The following is a 17,462-nucleotide window of genomic DNA, read 5'->3' as shown; positions in this document are numbered from 1 at the left end:
TAACCTAAAAGTGAAATACCTAATTTTCTAACTGAATATAGCCTACGAGGTAAAACTTTGATATAATTTACTTCTTATGTGTAAACAGTTGTGCACTAGTATTTTGTTTGCAATAAGCTATATGAGAAACTCATCAACGCCGTTTGTATAGTATTTTTAATCCCTAATTCCATTTAAAAGGTCAAGCTATGTAAGTGACAGACCGTTATGTCAAAAGCTGTACCACTATGTCGAATATGACCATTTACCGTTGGAGGCGACAACTAACTCGAGCCTCAAAATTACAAATGTTAAATACAAAGCCTGAATTGAATAAGCATGATCTAACACAAACAGGTCTTTTAACGTTTTATTGCACTGTTTTTAAATAACAAGTCAAGAAGGTTTGTGAAATATTTTTGTTCATAAGCTCACCAAACCGCAGAAAATTACGCTTCAGTGCGCTTTGTTTATTATTGAAGTGTTCCACGTGACTTTTTGTAGTGAGTAATTTTGCATGAATGAATTCGAATCGGTGTTGCGTTTTAGCACGTCAGTTTTTGTTTGGGCTACATTGTAATGGCTGAGGTTTCATCAAGAAGCGACGCCGACCAGTGGTCCACCTCCAAAGCGAGGGCTTTATCAAACGATGAAGTCGAAATGCTTAAAAAGCAGGTGATTATTTCTTTGTAAAAAACGTGGCGCTGGTCTAGAATCCTACCACATTTATTTTAACAGTAACGAACCGAGTTGTCAAAGTTCAAATTGCACGGAATGGAATAAATATGTAAGAATAAATATTATATTAACACTTGACTCACCCAAACGCTAACTCCTACCCTAACCCAACTATTGTTAGCAAAATAAACCCCCGGACAAAAATGTGGTAGGACCAGCGCCCAAAACGTTTTATGCGTTACGTTTTGGTGATTATTATTCCACACATGTGTTCGTATTATAATGGTAAAGACAATAAGTTAAGAAGAACATAAGTGTGGTAAAACCTAATTAGATATATCTTCACAAATAACACCTTTAAACAAAACATTGTTTCATTTCACATCATCATCACTCAAGCTTTGAAAATACCTTCTTTTATATGTGACCTTTTAAGCATATCTAAAGTAAAGTAATGGTGGAAAATATTTATAAGAAAGTGCTATTTGCAGGATGTCAAACTTGTAAGTGATTTTCGTCGAACAAAGCTTGAGAATGAGGCCCAAAAAATGTGGGACCTGTTTTACAAACGAAACCAAACAAACTTTTTTAAGGACAGGCATTGGACAAGTAGAGAATTTGAGGAACTTAAAAATAGACTAAATGAGGTAAAAATTGAAGTAGGTTCTCTTTTAAATGACCATATTGTATAAATTTTTTTGAAATATTCCATCGCTTAAGTAATATATATATATGTTGGTTTAACGATCAATTGACAGCTAAACAAGTTATGTTAATACTACAGAACAACCATGTGACTCTTCTTGAAGCTGGATGCGGGGTTGGAAATGCTATATTTCCCCTTATCAAGGATTTTCCCAATCTATTTGTGTATGCTTGTGATTTTTCACCAAGAGCAGTGCAATTTGTAAAAGTAGGATTCAAATATTGTGATTGACAGGTGGACTGTACATTATTTAACCAAACTGCCCTAATTTAACAAGGAAAGAGGGCTTAATTTGTTTTTTTCACACTGTTTAATATGTCTCACATTAAAAATATCCTACTTACTAATACAGCAATGTTTTTAGGATAATGAGAATTACTCATCGAACAAGTGCGTAGCTTTTCAGTGTGATCTTTCCAAGCAACAACTTTGTGACAATGTCCCAGAAGCAAGTGTAGACATTGCCACCCTAATATTTGTGCTTAGTGCTATACATCCAGACAATTTTTCATATGTTTTAAAGAACATTTCAAAGGTAAAACTTAGTGCTAAATAACAGCCACATTGTGTTTTTAAATTCATATATAAATTAAAGTTATTTTAGTTTTAATGAAGTACTAAAACAATTATTGTTTAATAACTATAACATTTTCCTATTTTTGATATATTTAAAACGATATTCTAGGTTTTAAAACCAGGTGGACTACTATTGTTTCGCGACTATGGACTCCATGATTGGGCAATGCTAAGATTCAGTCCAGGAAGTAAAATTTCAGACAGCTTCTATGTCCGCCAAGATGGAACAAGGGCATACTACTTTGCCAAAGGTAGATACTTTACAGTGTTATTTTTTATTTTTTAGACAAAAACAGCTTTAAAAGATAATTTTTGTTTTTTTAGAACAAATGGAATTGATGGTGAAGGAATGTGGATTCAGTGTGGTTAGTAATGAATATGTCATGCGCGAAACTGTCAACCACAAGAAAAACATATCTGTCCCAAGAGTCTTTCTTCAGGGAAAATACCAAAGAAGTGCTAAATCAGAATAAAATTGTCATGTGCATTTCTGTGCATTAAGAAAAAATGGTATTCAGCATTTGGAAGGCAAAGAAGGAAGAGGCTTCTGGATGAAATCAATTTTGCCCAACATAGCATTGCATATTGTTGGCTTTTCACATTCGAAGGTTTTGCAATCTTCATGTGAAAGGTTGACTTTCTGAGGAATCCGTTTATGCATGTACCAGTTCACTTCCACAGAGAGACAACATTATGGTCCTGTTCTAATCGTTGGTGGAGTTCTGCTTGGTTTATCATGAGTTTACAGCAAACTTCTTCAGAATTGTACTGCCCCGTTGTATACTTGTGTAGATTTGACTAAAAAAGAAATCACAAAAATAATCTTTCTCGACTTTTATTGCGTTTTTTTCTATTTACAAAGTGATTTCTCTAAACAATAATATTCTTTATATCAAAAAAATATCTATGCAAGTAATAAAAATTAGCTAACCAAGCACTGATGACCAGTGCAAATCTTACCCTTGAGCCATGAGTTGGCTTTAGTGCCACTGGATACATATCAATCTTGCGAATAAGTTCGTGAATCAATCCAAACTGAATCAACTTCCTAAAGTAAAATCGCAATACATTGTTAAAACAAAATACAACACAAATAGGGTCATAATTGTCTCACTGTTCGTTGACTCTTGTTATTTCGTCTTGGTGCCTCGAACACAAGTCCTGAACTTTAACACCAGGCTCCAAGCCACAATATAAAGTCATGACATCTCGCAGACCCGGCTTTTGGTGTCCTGTCCTTGCAACGTAAGTCAGACATTCGTCTTGAAACTTATCATCATCCATAATTCTGTAAAAATTTTATTGATTCACAAATTTTATTCTGTTTCATTTAGGTGGTTTGTTAGCAATAAAATGCCTTACATGTTAATTTTTGGTGTTGTTATGTAGACATTGGTATATTGAAAAACAGAAATGAGTTTTATAAGGTTGTAAAAGGCCAGGTTTTGAATTCCGATTCGTGTTAATTCTGGATCCATGTCAGCCAAAGCCGCTATTTTCTGTACATGTCGAAACCCATCAATAAAAGGTAAAATCTAAAAAATGAGTTAATTTAAATATTTTTTAAAATGAATGCCATTTAAAAGGATGTTAATACTGTAGCTTGTTGCCCTAAAAGGCAAAATCTTATTATTTATCTATCTTGCTATTACCTTCAAAGGTGTAGGTTGATTTTATTAAAGAAAACACCAATATGGTATAGTAAACCAGGACAGTTTATTAAAAATGAAGATTCATGTAATATATTTTGATCCTTAAAACTAACTTGCTGAGTGGTCAAATCCCAGTCTGTCACGTCATAATCGTCTTTATTGATGCGCAAAATTGGAACATGATGATCGTACACTGGAGGAGGTAAAGATGTAGGTGGAAACACTTTAAGGTAGATTGTGGTTGATTCGTTAATGGGTACAGTGCAACAGCCCCTTTCATTTAACTGAGTGAAGATTTCTTTCAGAAGGTCTGCAAATAAATTAAAAAAGCAATCAAAACCTATGAAACATCAACTGGGGTTGTTTCCTTTATATTAAAAAAGTTGGAAACAGATGTTTATTTCATATATCATGTTCTTACTTCATTCAGCATCCTACCTGGAATTTTAAGTTTAGTTGTTTCCTCTGAAACAAAGCAATCTTCTCTTTCCACTTCTATCATGTAGTTTGACAGCTTCTTCACCAGGGGAATACAAGGAGAGCTTTTGTGCTTGCTGTCTAATACCAAACCGAAATTAAAGATGTACTGGTTGCGGGGGTAGTGGGAATCGTTTAGGCAGACTGGACAACCAATCACTTTCTTTTGTACTGCATTTCTGAGCACACCAAACATGGTTTTAGATGGAATGTTATTAGATTGTTAGGACTTCTGTTAATGTGCAGAAGATTACTAATCTTACACTGTTATTAGCTTCTGTTGCAGATCAGGCCTCGGAATAATATAATTTATAACAGTATCCAGAATGCCATTTTCCTTTGTTATACATCCTTCTGGGTACTGTGAAAAAGGGCAGTTAAATAAATTACATTTAAGTCGTATAATCAGTTACAAAATATGAAAATTCTTACTTGGTATGTGATTTTGGGACCTTGTTTGTGGTGAAATTCGCTAAAGAACATGCATTCAATTGGGTGTTGTTCCACGTAAAGTTTAGCTGCCAGATCCATTGCGTTAGATGTCTGGGCCTGGCCTATGAGCAATTCTATTTGGCGTTATTTTCGTCACAACTTGAATCGTTTACGATCGTATTAGCTAGGAAAACAACTCAACGCCATTCCGATGAAGGGAGATAACAATAAAAAGTCAAAAACAGTATGATAATTGCATTTCAGAATTCAAGAAGTTCACTGTTTATGAACATATCAGCTGTTCTTTTTTGGGTAAAACCCCTAATTAAATATAGTCATAAATTAAGTTTTGTGCGAAAACAGTGCAACTAAAATTGTCACAAAAGACAACATTCAGTCGTGATATGCTTTGTTTTATACAATGGGTGCAAAATAGATTTTTAAAACATATGAACCCTACCAAGATGTTCAAAGTTCATATTGCATGCAGCGATGCGTTGCATTTTTAAAGAGACTGCGTGCTTTTTTTTCTTTTTGACTTCCAAGTGTTTTCGTGGTGACGTTGCAATGACGCAGAATTGCTCACTCGAGTGGATCTTTCGTAGGTTTGTTTTGTGTAACTTGTCAAACTGGTAAAGTGGTCAGTTGGCGTTCCTAGATTACGAGTGTTTTGGATTCAACGTTAATCAAATTTTAGTTTAGCTTTTAGGTGGAACACCTGTCGTCTAAATATCGACTTTTTTTCTTAAGTAAAACAGCCAAGTGTAACCAGGAACCTATATTATCTGTTCTTTAATAAGATTTTCATTTTTTTTTGATATTTTCTGTATTTTATTGGTTTCGAGTGTTAAATTAACATTGCAAAAGCTATGATTAGTATCCAATTTATGTATATGTTCTTTAGGTGATTCAATTTTGTAAATATGGACTCTGATGAACCAGAAATTGCCACTCAAAACCAATTTTGTTTAAATAAGTTTATTAAAGTAAATTCTCCAGGTATGTATTGTACTTAATTGGTACTTACAATTATAAGCAAGCTTTATTAACAAATGTAGAGGCCAGATTTGGTACTATTATGTTACATTTTTTATTTTAAACAAAGTATTTGGTTGTAGATTCAACTTATCCTCGCGCAAGAAGTGGTCACCGAGCTGTTGCCAATAATGACAATATGTGGGTGCTTGGCGGCTACAACCCAGATGTTGGGGAAGATGATGAAGGAAGATTAACCGAAGAGATTTCATTGTTTAGGTGGGTTAAGTTTTTTTAACTGTGGTGCCAGATCCTTGAGGCCAGTCTGGAAAGTGTGGCAGATCTCGTTGAGATCTCACAGGTGCACACTGAAAAAATCCCGAGTTATTGGGGGCAACAAAGACCAAATGAGTGCACCTCGAGTACACTTTTAAATTTATAAAAAAGGATGTGCAACAGCACTCTAGTCTATGCAATAGATTTAGCTGCCTTAATTGTCCATTACATGAAGTTATTTTGAAACAGTAGGGCTGATTTATTAAACTAAGTGCTTTTAAATAACCATCAAACTACAAAAAGTTAAAAAAAAAATTAACAATTTGGCTTTGCAGACAACTTTGGAAGTTCAACATTTCTACAAATGACTGGGTTCTACTTCAAGATGACGCAGAAATGCCTCACGAACTTGCTTCGCACTCAGGTAACCCTCTTTGAATTGTGGTACTTTCCTTCATTTAAAAACAAAGCTAAACTTGTCATTACAACAAGACCCTAAAAAATATAAGGTAGCCTAAAGTCCTAAAATTACAATATAAATTTTAGTCAAAGCAAAGTTTTATTTTATATTTTTGCTACACTTTTTAAAATCTTGCTACATTTTTTGCTTTGTAACATTAGTTATTTTTTTGCATTTTTTTTTCAGCAATTAGACATGGTGGCCATATGCTGGTGTTCGGAGGAACCGGTTTGCCATTCGGTGAGCAAAGTAGCAATCAACTTTCAGCTTGCCACCTTAACTCAGGAAGATGGGGTGTAGTTAACTGTACAGGATCAAAACCTGAAAAAATATATGGACAGGTAGTTTTTTATAACGTATTGATAGCATATTATGGACTGATAATATTTGTATCATACTGCCGTTTTGTTGAGAAAACTAGTTTTTTTATAGAAAACTCTTAAGGTAAACTTTGTGTTTTAAAACATATTTGGCTTTTGCTAGTATTGGATCATAACCGTGAGAGTTAGCAGGTGTCGTCTACCCTTTAGAAGTGAATCATGGTGTATGTCATTGGCACTTGCTCCATATAATTTGTCACTGACCTGCAATTTTGATCTCTTAACTTCCTGATTACACTGTACTGACGTATGTTGCCTGGGGTTATAGGTTTATGCTGTTTAGGAAAGGATATCACCAACATCATAATTGTACCAAAAATTAAAAAGTTTAGAAGAGCTACTTTGGTAACATAATGCTTTTATGTAATATTGATATTTTCCTTCAACACATTGGTTAAATTTGCTCTAAATAATATGTAATTACAGATACTCTTAAATATATGTTGATTTAATTAAAGGCAGGTTTTTTTTCTTTCAGGCAATGGCTGTTATTGGTAGCAAGCTTTATGTTTATGGAGGTACAACGGGATACATCTACAACACTGAGTTGCATGAACTTGATCTTACCACCTTCAATTGGAGGGAGGTGAGGCCAAACAACAGGACACATGAACTTCCAAGTGAAAGGTAAATACAAGTTTTTAGCAGTACACTGCTAGCTTGATTCCTGGTCATTCTTTTAGATGTTGCAATGGGAATGTAGTTGTCTGTTTGATTGAGTAAGTCTCTGTACTTATAAGCGAAATTAATTTGTTATCTTTAAAAAAAGGATTCACTGGCATGTTTGTTTCATGTAAATTTTCTGTATGATGTCTTCGATGGAATATGGGAGACAAAGTTAGCTTTGCTGTTGTAATGTTTATCAAGTTTTAGATTTTGTAACATTATTAAAGTGTTTTGTTTGAGGTAAAAATCTAATGTGTTTTTCTTTCAGATATCGACATGAAATCGCATATGATTCCCAACATATTTATGTGCTGGGTGGCGGAACTTCCCAAAACGTTTATTCTCTTAAACAAATTTATATTTTTATAATTGGAGGAAATGCTTGGACTGTGGTACAGACGAAACAAGACAAGCGAACAAATGGTAAAAAAATAAGATTTTCTGTTGTGCCTTTAAGTTTTATAACAATAAAAAATTAATTAAAACATGTGTTTTCATTAAATTATTATGACACCCTGACTGTCTCAATTAATCCAATAAAATTTGCGGTAAAAAAGGTTTGCATGTAAGGTATATCCAGCAGCCAATACATGTTAAAGAAAAAAATCTCTATGCTACTCAGTTAAACGTTTAAGATATTTATAGAAAAATATATTTTTTTAATAATTCAGTAAAATTTGATGTTAAATTTTCTCTTCAAACAATCTTTTGTCCTGTTTAGAGTTTCCACATCCGCGAAGATGTCACAGCTGCGCTCAGCTTGGCAATTATGCGTACATTTGCGGCGGTTATGACGGCTCAAAGATTCTCGGAGATCTTTGGCGACTCAACCTTACAGACCTGCAGTGGACCAAGCTTGGCGACATGCCAGAACCAGTTTATTTTCACTCTTCTGCCATTACACAGGTATAATACATGCTTAATACATTGAAATTTAAAGGTTTTAAAAAAATTATGAAAATCACAGAACAATTTTATTTTTACACAGTGTTAAATAATCATTTTACACAGTATTAAATAACCATGGTTGTTTTTTTAAATATTTATTTTATTGAAATGAATTGTTTAATGTATAGAAAGATATCTTGAGGTCTTGTAATAGACAATAAAATTCGAACTAATATTTGTCTTTAACATTTTTTTGCCATTTTAAAGTTTAATTCTTTGTTTTTAGTTTGAATTGATTTTCAAATTAATTTCTTGTTGCAGGAAGGTTGTATGGTCGTTTTTGGTGGCGTGACCTGCATTGTCAAGACCACCAGAACCAACTCCTGCTATAAAATCTGGCTAAAAGTGCCATCGCTTCAGACCATGTGCTGGCAGACCCTACTCCGCGCAAATCCAACGCTAGCTAAAATGTCAAGACGCCAATTACTCAGCATGGGCATAAATCAAACGTTTATAAACAAGCTGCCTTGTCCAGAAGGAGCATGATTACTATGAGCTGCCTAATATAAATTATTCTCTTTCATTTCTATTCTATTGTATTGAATTAAGGTCACCCTTTTAGACAGTATTTTATAGTGCCTATTTTACTTTTTCTACATTTGTACATTTGAAATGTATCGTGCATCATAATTTATTTTTGAATGCCATTACATATGTCTACTAAAGTCAACGATGACTGTAGGTTGCGTTATTAGAAAGTTGTAAGATGATGTGATCAATCAAAGATACGCAGTACATAGAAGTGTAATTTAACAACTGATCTATCCCTTCTGAAGTTGCTTTTTGTATGAAATCTGGGATCACATTAATACTTGCTCATTCATGATTGGTATAAATAAAAGAGCATCACAATCAACTTTGTTGGTAGATATTACAGGGTTTTAATAGGACAACAAAAAACATACACAATAAATAGAAATTATTTTTTAACTGAAGCAGCTGCAATTGCACGCGGTTGTGTGTCTGACTGTCTGCTACTAGCTTTATCTTCAATTGGTATTTGTTCGGAATTGTTCGAAGAATCTGGTCCAAGGGCTGCATTAAGGTCTGGTACATCAGGTTCGTCAGATCCAGAATCCCCTGACGATTTGTAAATGTCTCTGTTTTCACTCAAACAACCCTCCCACTTTATAAAGTGCTCGTAGCATTTATCGGCAAAGGTCTCTTCATTGTCTTTGTTTTCCACCCAACAGGTGAATGCTTCGCGAAAACTTGGCCCACACGGACCATTAGGCAGATTACCCAAACAAGGACAGTCAAAGTTTATTTCTCCATTAGGAAGGATGGCACCTTAAAATGTACAATAGTAAATATTTATTTGTTAAATAACTAGTTTTTCAAGCATTGCGGAAATGTGTGGCAAAACAAATAATCCATATTTGTGATTATAATCAACTGACATAGATCATTTATTTTATCTTGCTGACGCACAATGCTTGGATCACAGAGAGTATATTTAAATTAAGTTTATTAGAGTGCTAACTTTTGAGGAGTAAATCCTTTCTTCCAAATGTAGAGCGTAAAATTCTATGAGCACAGGACGAAAACGCCAATAAATCTATACAGGTAAATTTATATAATACTGTGGTGAATACGCAAACATTTATTACAGGCAAAATGTTAAATAAACAAAAATTAAAAATTTTACAACTTACCAGCGTTACTTTTGTCCAACTCATCAGGGTTGTCAGCCTTTAATGTGACTGTACTTGGAGTTGATAAAAACTCCTCAGTTGCAAAAATAATTGTGTCTTTGCCTGTAAAACATAAATTTTCAAAACCAGGCAAATCTCGGATTTAACATCATACCTTACCTTCCTTGCGGCAATATGACATTTTATTCTTTCCCGGGTCCTTGCTGAAATAAGACCCTGAATTTTTTTTAAGAAAAACGGTTTTACAAATTGTATTTAAGCAAGTTTAGGTAAAAAGTCAATTATCAGCATGACTTTAATTTCGAAAAACTAAGGTGACCTCAAACTTTCCCCAAATAGAGAAACTCTTAAGTAACAATGAGGTAAAATAAAAATAGTTGAAAATATTAAATAACTAAGCCAAATAAAGTTTGTTTTATCCCAAATATATCTAATCAGCAGACCTACTATTTATGATTTGTCTCTATTTTTGGGCCCCCTAAAGTAAAAATAAATTTACTGTTTGTTTTCCACGTGACCTAGTGCACGTTTGACGTACTTTTTATGTTTTAATTCTTTTCACTTACCACAACATGTAAGTCGCACATCTTCGTTTTATCCTAATTAATCGGTGATTTTTGCGATGAAAATGCTAAAATTTATATACATGATGAAGTTATGAGCTTTCTGTGTGTGTGTATGATGCTGGGAGGAGTAAATTATCCTAATTTAGGCCGAGGTAGACTGTAATTTTGGTTTACCTATCAAGTTGTCAGATTTTCCTTTTATCCTGCCTGAAATCCGAGTTTTAAAGTTTTGTTTTGCCCTCCCACAGTATGGCGGACGCAGCACCAGCCGGTGGATCAGGAACTCGTGGTGGATTTCGCGGAGGATTTGGCGGTCGTGGCCGCGGAAGGGGAAGAGGCCGTGGTCGAGGCAGAGGACGCGGAAGGGGCAAGGACGACGAAAAAACCGTAAGCCGACTCCTTTTCTCAAGTTTTGCGTGTGTAGAACACTTGCAGAAAAAAATTGGCAAGCCATTATGCAGGCGCAGTTCCAGTATTTCTGGTTTGGGCGCTGATCTTGAAAAGCAAAATGTGCAGGTGCACTGCTGCAAAATATGCATCTTGGAACACAGTAGTATATTTAAAATTTTTTTTTTTTTTTAAATTTGCCCTGCAACTTGTTACCCAAATTCGAAGTTCGGTAAATGACCCCTTTGTATATATGTGTAACAATGAGCCGATCCCGCAAGTTCTGTAAGCGGCTATAGATTGAGTTTGCAACTAAGAAGTTCCTCTCTGTAGTACGCCTTACCCTACAGCGTTGAAACAAATAATAAAGCAACGCACAATGTTTGGGTGAGGAAGTATTATTATAATTATTATTTATTATTATTGCTTAAACTACCCAAACACTAACCCAAATAATGTTTGTTGTGGTCGATTATAGACCACCAGCTCAAATGCAAATTCCGTGCACATTTGCGCGAAGTGCACAGTTTGTGTGCATTTCACCAATGCATTTGTTGCGCATGTGCACATTTTATTTGAGATCCTCCTCGCCCACACATTATTTGGGTTAGGCTGCGGGTTAGGATTAAGTAATGAATATAATTATACTTGACCCACTCACACACAAACGCTAGCTTGCACCCTAACCCAAATAATGTGCGTTGATTTAATAATTGTGATAGGATTGTAGACCAGCACCCGCTGACTCCCCTAAACACTTACAGACACCCTAATGTTTTTTTAATCTTACAAAACTGTACCCAGAAATATCTGAACTGCACCCCAAATACGTAAAATGTTTGTGTACCCTTGTTTATCGCATTGGCATAGGTTTACAGTGCAATGTATGCAATACAAAGTGCATCAAAAAATCATAAAATGCACCCGATCTTACTAGAAACATATTTCTAGTTAAAAAAAAAACAGGGCTGCATAAAACCCTTAAAAAACAGGGCTGCATAAAACCTTAATGGCGCACCTAAGATCTCTGCATAATCTAAACTATGCACCTGCAAGTTTTTTTTTCAATAATGGAAGATATGCCGGAGTGTTGTTTGAAATTTACCAGCCTTCCACTGCACTGAATTAATAACTAAACTTGTTCCCAAAATTGTGCCAGACTTTATGTACACTGATGATAATTTATTGTAATATGGTCTTGTTCTCTTTACTTTAACTCACAAATTTCTGGTTTTCTATAAATTGACTTAATTATTTTTAGTGTTCTTAAAATTATTTCAAACAGAGGGTACACTATTTAAGAATACTTCCTGAACTAAAATGATACAGAGGATTTCAACTAATCTACACCTTGACTCAAAAAATTAAAATTGTTAGGCTTCAAATATTTTATGAGCATAAAATAAATCCATATACGCTAACAATCAATAAAAGATTTTCCATTAAACCATTTTGTTGTTTTCAGTGGACCCCTGTCACTAAATTGGGAAGACTGGTCAAGGACGGAAAGATCAAATCTCTAGAGGAGATCTATCTTTTCTCACTTCCGATCAAGGAGTGCGAGATCATCGACTTCTTCATCGGATCGTCGCTGAAGGATGAGGTGTTGAAGATCATGCCTGTCCAGAAGCAGACCAGAGCCGGGCAGAGAACTCGCTTCAAGGTAAATTAAATATTGTAACAGTAAATGGAGATTTAAATTTCTGTTGTAAATGGAACTTTTTTCTATTTTTGTACAAGCTTATTGTTAAATTTTGCACAACCTAATGATTTGTATATGGCAAAACTAAAAAAAAAATTATTTTTTAAAATAATCTAGCCCTCCAATTGTTACTTAACCTTAGTTATATGCTGCACCTTAAATGCTGCTTTAAAAGTACTTGTGACATATCTGACAAATGCCTACAAACAGTGTTTATACAATACATCAGTATTATCATGCAACTTATCTGACAATTGTATTTTGTGTCGTAGTTTTTCTGTAACTTTTTTGTTTGTATTTCTCCAGGCGTTCGTTGCAGTTGGAGATTCCAACGGCCACGTTGGCCTGGGTGTGAAATGCTCCAAGGAAGTGGCGACTGCCATCCGAGGTGCAATCACCCTTGCCAAGCTCTCTGTCATTCCCATTCGTCGTGGCTACTGGGGAAACAAACTGGGTAAACCCCACACTGTACCTTGCAAGGTAAAGATTGTTCAGTCTTGTATACCCAAGTAGTGTTTTAGCTGTTTTCAACATTTTTAAACATTGACATACTATAAACATCTGAATTTGAAGTATAACATTTTAGTCTAATTTAGATAAGAAAATGTTCAAAACTGTTTATGTATAAGAAAATGTTCAAAACTGTTTAAGTATAGCCCTTATTTCCAGTAGACTCACCACTGGGAACACACGCAATAAGGCAAAATAATAGCCGCTGGTTACGGCAGAAGGAGATCTCAAATATTACTTATCGGAATAAGGCCTAAATGGACAAAGTAATGCATAAACTATTAGAATAGAAGGTATTGGACAATTGGGGACACCTGTTTGTTATCGGTTCCTTTGATGCACTAGTTTAAACGGCACCGTTGTTTTAACACTACATTGTTTACCCTGTTTGGGGTAATGATTGGGCTAAGTATTGCTTACGGTTGAACTTTTTAGACTAATTGGTTATGAAGTTAGAGATAGGGTTTGTGGTTAGGTAAAAGCTTGTGTAGTCTGTATTTTGGCCATTTAAGTTTTATTCGGACACGTTTAGGTTTTATTCAGGTTTAGACGTTCCAGTCTTATTCTAAACTGTGTTTTATTCTGCCGTGGGTGTGTTCTAATTAGTCTTATTGCTGGACTTCCGTGTTTAACGCTGGTTCCTGGTTGAACTGTGTATCCTTAATGTATGTTATTTACTGTACACAGGTTCATGGTAAATGTGGCAGTGTTCATGTGCGCTTGATTCCGGCCCCTCGCGGAACAGGCATCGTGTCCGCTCCAGTGCCCAAGAAGCTTCTCAGCATGGCAGGATTGGAGGATTGTTACACCTCCGCTCGTGGACAGACGGCCACCCTTGGAAACTTTGGTATGGTGCATGTGTTTTGTTAAAAAACCTTTGCCAAGCATCTGAAAAATTTCCTTAAGGCCTTGGAAACTTCTGAAACAAAAATTAAACCGAAGTGCTGCACTAGTACCCTTTTTCAAAGTTTTTATAACCGTTTATTTTGTTTGTGGAATACTTAAATTTGTGGAGAAAAATACCGTCCTTATTTTGTTGATACTTTATTTTATTAAAATAACATTAAGGAATTTAAACGCTGCTCAGATTATAATACTGTTTGGTAATGCGTAAAAACTTTTTGATTGCATCGTACATTTCCTCAGTTGTTTGTACAGAGCAAATGTGTTGTGCTATGCAAGGATATAAACTATAAAATATGTAAACGGCCTAAATTATTGATGGTACTGGATTCACTCCGGCCCCAACTGAACCTGCAATCATGCGCTAACATTTCTCCTTCCTTCACAGCCAAGGCCACTTTCAACGCCATTTCGAAGACCTACAGCTACTTGACCCCTGACCTTTGGCGCGACCAGCCCCTCACGAAAACCCCGTACCAGGAGTACACTGACCATCTCAGCAAAACCCATCTCTCCTCTGGTGTACAGAAACAGGAGGTGCGCAAGTACTAAACGACGGCACGGCCATATGGCGCCCAGCTTGATCACTGATCGTGCGTGCATCGGCGTCCCAAGGCACGTTGTCAAGTTTACTGTCAATGTGTGATTTTTTTTGAAATGCAAACTTTGTGTTTTCGGCCCGCTTGTCTCTCTTATGTTTTACGTTGAATCCATTGAGTTTTTAAAGCACCGATTAAGTTCCATCAGCAAAAGAGTACACCCGACCGACCGACCGACCGATATCAATCATTTAACTTTCACTCCTTTTTTAAGTTTTCGAAAGTTTGATTTGATTATGTGTTCTTTGTGCGAGTCTTGTTTTGACTGTGCGTTGTGGCTGAAATACAGAGTTGCATCTCAAAAAACATTGTCATCACTTTAATAGTCCTTGGAAAGGAAAGCGTCTTTTTAAGGCTGCCAGAAAGCGGTTTAGTTTTGAGTTAACTTTTCAGAGGTGAAAAATATTTTTAAGCACCTTAATTGGACAAGTGATTTATTCTCGTATCTTTGCTCCTGTGAACCGTACCTACGGTGTAACCGAACGCGTGGAACGTAAATGTTGTTTTAAGGTTGCTTGTTTAGTGGCGTCACATTATGACTTCCAACGCAATCTCTAAAATTGTTATGTTTAAAATTTTGTTTTTCCCAGTACTCTTTAAAAGGGTTGAAAAGATATTAACTTTAAGCCTATCTGCAATAAAATAAGCTAAAATACATTATCAGTCGATTAGCGCGTGTACAATTTTCCTAAAGAATCCTGGCACCCCACTAGAAAGAGGGGACTTCTCTATAATACCAGCATGAAGACGCAGTCATTTTTACTACGGATGTAGACTTAAACTCGTCGAAATACGAATTAAAGATATCGGAATAAGACTAAAACGGTATAAAAAAGGTTTCCCAACGGCCGGGCGACGCTGTTTTTTTGCACTGGACCGTTTGTCGAGGTTTGAGTTTAGTGTTTAAATTATTGCTAGAGTTACTGATGAAATTGTGGGTACCGTTTGACGTTAGGTGTAAGAGGTTATTTATATCCCCTTTAAGGTCCGATCTAGATCTTACAGTTACACCAACTTTTGCAATTAATCCTATATTATTTTCAGGCTACTTGTAATATACTTAATATTTAACATCTACAGAACAATGAAACACACTTAATTTGCAGAAAAAGCATGAAGTTGATTTTACCACCCCTATATAGGACTACTCATCGTAAGGGCCTTGTGAAAGCGTTTAAGTGACGTGGCTTCCAACTTATTAATAATGAATGTAAACTATAAAAACATGACTTGGTGCAATGTAAAGTGTTTATTTATAAATACGGCCGGTCAAAATTTAAGAAAGCAGTTTAATTATGCGCTTTGTTTGATATGTAATGTTTGTTGATCTGCAATGCGAATTGACAAGCCTTGGAGAGTAAACAGTTTTTTTAAATAAATAAACTCCTTATGTTTTGTCTAACGAGTTCAGCTCTCACTACATTCGTAAAACACCAAAAATAAATAAAGTTTCACCAACGATCAAGCAAATTTCAACTTCCCAGCAAAGTCCTTATTTGCAACGCAAGACTACCCGTTAAACGCGAGGAAAATAACCACTCTTGATTATAGCAATACGGTTTGCGCATGGCTGTAACATACGTTGCACTGTTGGAGTTCGTCAAATTTGTAAAGATATGGCAAGAACGGCGTCCAGAAGAAACGCTAAAAATGTGAACCTGCCGCTGTCCGGCTTAAATCACGCTACTTCTAAACCTATTATTTCCGCGTTTGGATTGGGCGCAAACGCGCAACTGCGCCTACGACGCGCGTTACTTTAACTCAACAATTTCCAACTCAGTGGGTTGTCTTGAGCTTTGCTCTGAGCTCTGCCTCCGCCATCGAGCTTCATTGGAACTGCGTTTTTAAGAGCCCAAGGACAGACTTGGACAACTAGAGTTCTTTCAGCTTTTTGAATTAGATTAGAGTTAAAAGTGGATCGTTTCACAGTTTTTGGTTAGAATTAGCTAAGATGTGCGCAACGGGCAAATGCGCACTTCGTCATTTGCACAGTTACATTTGATTCTCGCGCAATTGATGGATTAGCGATTTGTAGGGGTTCAACAATATAACTGGACAGAGCAAACATTTAAAAGATTAAAATGAAAAAAGCTGAATTAAGTATGTTAAATATATTTGCTCGTATTTTGGTATTTGTCATACTAATTCTACTCATTTGCAAAGTTTTGAAATCATTCATCACTTTGCTAACTAAGCCCCAGAATTAATGCGTTAAAAATATTTTTGCAGTATGAATTTTATACTACAAATTTAACCTAAAATTAAATTGAATTCCGTTTAAACATCTCAGTAAAAAAGAGGTTGAAAAACTCTGTTGGTCAATATAGCGATATAGGCAAAATCCTAAATAAGAACAAAATTAGATTACGTAGCAGTCTTTACAAGCGATTTGCAAATGATATTAGAATGGGAATTTTTCATCAGCTTTTTGATCTCAGTAACCTTTGTAGACAACTTGTATTTTATATAGTTGTCAACTCTACCCAGAGGACCTTCTGGAATTAAGGAAATACAAGGAACCACTACGTTGCTCTATTCTATGAAATGCTATCGTGGCGTCGATTCAGCAATTTTGCATTTCTGCTGCGACGAACTTCAGAAGTCGGAGATTTATAACCTACGAACCCGTGAGGGCACCTAATTATATGCAAATCAGCCAATGCGCTCGTAGGCGAATTGTTTACTCCGGCAAACGACGTACCCTACAGCGTGCGCGACTTACGGACCTGGTCTTCGGGCGTCGTATGAAGGACAAAACCAATTAGTTACTTAGGGGCCGCGGTGAGGTTCAGGCACACCACCAACGCGAGTTGAGTAAAGCCAGGTCCTGGCCGAAAGGTGGTTTTCGTTCTGTAAAATCCGCAGCCGCTGCTGTTCCAGTTTCTTCCACGCTCGATGCACGTGAACTGTTTATAGCTATGTTTCCGGATGGATT

General features: G+C 35.8%; 5 protein-coding genes across 6 annotated transcripts; 3 read left to right on the top strand and 2 right to left on the bottom strand.

Annotated features, from left to right (window-relative positions):
- The first annotated feature begins 521 nt into the window (after positions 1-521).
- On the top strand, positions 522-3,302 carry LOC146164868 (tRNA N(3)-cytidine methyltransferase METTL6-like). Of its 2 annotated transcripts, XM_083380430.1 has the most exons (7): positions 522-654; positions 1,149-1,304; positions 1,442-1,570; positions 1,728-1,898; positions 2,049-2,190; positions 2,264-2,304; positions 2,367-3,302. In XM_083380430.1, the coding sequence occupies exons 1-7, from the start codon at positions 559-561 to the stop codon at positions 2,400-2,402; spliced, it is 771 nt and encodes a 256-aa protein (XP_083236556.1). In that variant the 5' UTR covers positions 522-558; the 3' UTR covers positions 2,403-3,302. The 2 variants fall into 2 exon arrangements, with proteins under 2 accessions (XP_083236556.1, XP_083236555.1); XM_083380429.1 differs by having other exon boundaries at positions 2,264-3,302.
- Positions 2,234-4,871, bottom strand: LOC146164867 (GATOR1 complex protein NPRL2-like). The gene is made up of 8 exons (XM_083380428.1): positions 4,501-4,871; positions 4,332-4,429; positions 4,030-4,247; positions 3,705-3,901; positions 3,302-3,474; positions 3,054-3,227; positions 2,900-2,987; positions 2,234-2,737 (listed from the first exon to the last, which is right to left on the bottom strand). The coding sequence occupies exons 1-8, from the start codon at positions 4,597-4,599 to the stop codon at positions 2,609-2,611; spliced, it is 1,176 nt and encodes a 391-aa protein (XP_083236554.1). The 5' UTR covers positions 4,600-4,871; the 3' UTR covers positions 2,234-2,608.
- Positions 4,872-5,170: 299 nt separating this feature from the next.
- Positions 5,171-8,875, top strand: LOC146164866 (kelch domain-containing protein 10-like). The gene is made up of 8 exons (XM_083381223.1): positions 5,171-5,499; positions 5,619-5,754; positions 6,087-6,175; positions 6,398-6,552; positions 7,070-7,218; positions 7,526-7,680; positions 7,979-8,163; positions 8,467-8,875. Exons 1-8 carry the CDS (start codon positions 5,424-5,426, stop codon positions 8,689-8,691), a joined length of 1,170 nt encoding a protein of 389 aa, XP_083237349.1. The 5' UTR covers positions 5,171-5,423; the 3' UTR covers positions 8,692-8,875.
- LOC146164865 (mitochondrial intermembrane space import and assembly protein 40-like) lies at positions 8,821-10,160 on the bottom strand. Its single transcript, XM_083381224.1, has 3 exons — positions 10,020-10,160; positions 9,861-9,962; positions 8,821-9,495 (listed from the first exon to the last, which is right to left on the bottom strand). The coding sequence occupies exons 1-3, from the start codon at positions 10,039-10,041 to the stop codon at positions 9,125-9,127; spliced, it is 495 nt and encodes a 164-aa protein (XP_083237350.1). The 5' UTR covers positions 10,042-10,160; the 3' UTR covers positions 8,821-9,124.
- Positions 10,161-10,675: 515 nt separating this feature from the next.
- On the top strand, positions 10,676-14,845 carry LOC146164864 (small ribosomal subunit protein uS5). The gene is made up of 5 exons (XM_083380412.1): positions 10,676-10,813; positions 12,279-12,476; positions 12,822-12,995; positions 13,713-13,872; positions 14,317-14,845. Exons 1-5 carry the CDS (start codon positions 10,676-10,678, stop codon positions 14,478-14,480), a joined length of 834 nt encoding a protein of 277 aa, XP_083236538.1. The 3' UTR covers positions 14,481-14,845.
- Positions 14,846-17,462: the final 2,617 nt, after the last annotated feature.

Source organism: Ascidiella aspersa, chromosome 2, assembly GCF_963924565.1.
Source record: "Ascidiella aspersa chromosome 2, kaAscAspe10.2, whole genome shotgun sequence".
NCBI classification, from domain to species: Eukaryota; Metazoa; Chordata; class Ascidiacea; order Phlebobranchia; family Ascidiidae; genus Ascidiella; species Ascidiella aspersa.
The sequence above is the reverse complement of the archived record's forward strand: the minus strand, read 5'-3'. Positions and strand labels throughout refer to the sequence as shown.

Bases quoted from the DNA above. Each gene is read 5' to 3' on its own strand.
- LOC146164865 (XM_083381224.1), bottom strand. From the start codon at position 10,041: ATGTCATATTGCCGCAAGGAAG. The intron at 9,963-10,019 runs GTAAGGTATGAT...TATGTTTTACAG, and splicing joins GTCATATTGCCGCAAGGAAG to GCAAAGACACAATTATTTTT. The intron at 9,496-9,860 runs GTAAGTTGTAAA...GTACATTTTAAG, and splicing joins GTTGGACAAAAGTAACGCTG to GTGCCATCCTTCCTAATGGA.
- LOC146164864 (XM_083380412.1), top strand. From the start codon at position 10,676: ATGGCGGACGCAGCACCAGCCGGTGGATCAGGAACTCGTGGTGGATTT. The intron at 10,814-12,278 runs GTAAGCCGACTC...TGTTGTTTTCAG, and splicing joins GCAAGGACGACGAAAAAACC to TGGACCCCTGTCACTAAATT. The intron at 13,873-14,316 runs GTATGGTGCATG...CTTCCTTCACAG, and splicing joins GGCCACCCTTGGAAACTTTG to CCAAGGCCACTTTCAACGCC.
- LOC146164866 (XM_083381223.1), top strand. From the start codon at position 5,424: ATGGACTCTGATGAACCAGAAATTGCCACTCAAAACCAATTTTGTTTA. The intron at 5,500-5,618 runs GTATGTATTGTA...ATTTGGTTGTAG, and splicing joins TATTAAAGTAAATTCTCCAG to ATTCAACTTATCCTCGCGCA. The intron at 5,755-6,086 runs GTGGGTTAAGTT...TTGGCTTTGCAG, and splicing joins GAAGAGATTTCATTGTTTAG to ACAACTTTGGAAGTTCAACA.
- LOC146164868 (XM_083380429.1), top strand. From the start codon at position 559: ATGGCTGAGGTTTCATCAAGAAGCGACGCCGACCAGTGGTCCACCTCC. The intron at 1,305-1,441 runs GTAAAAATTGAA...TTAATACTACAG, and splicing joins TTAAAAATAGACTAAATGAG to AACAACCATGTGACTCTTCT. The intron at 1,899-2,048 runs GTAAAACTTAGT...ACGATATTCTAG, and splicing joins TTTTAAAGAACATTTCAAAG to GTTTTAAAACCAGGTGGACT.
- LOC146164867 (XM_083380428.1), bottom strand. From the start codon at position 4,599: ATGGATCTGGCAGCTAAACTTTACGTGGAACAACACCCAATTGAATGC. The intron at 3,902-4,029 runs GTAGGATGCTGA...ATTTATTTGCAG, and splicing joins AACTAAACTTAAAATTCCAG to ACCTTCTGAAAGAAATCTTC. The intron at 3,228-3,301 runs GTAAGGCATTTT...AAATTTTTACAG, and splicing joins ACAACACCAAAAATTAACAT to AATTATGGATGATGATAAGT.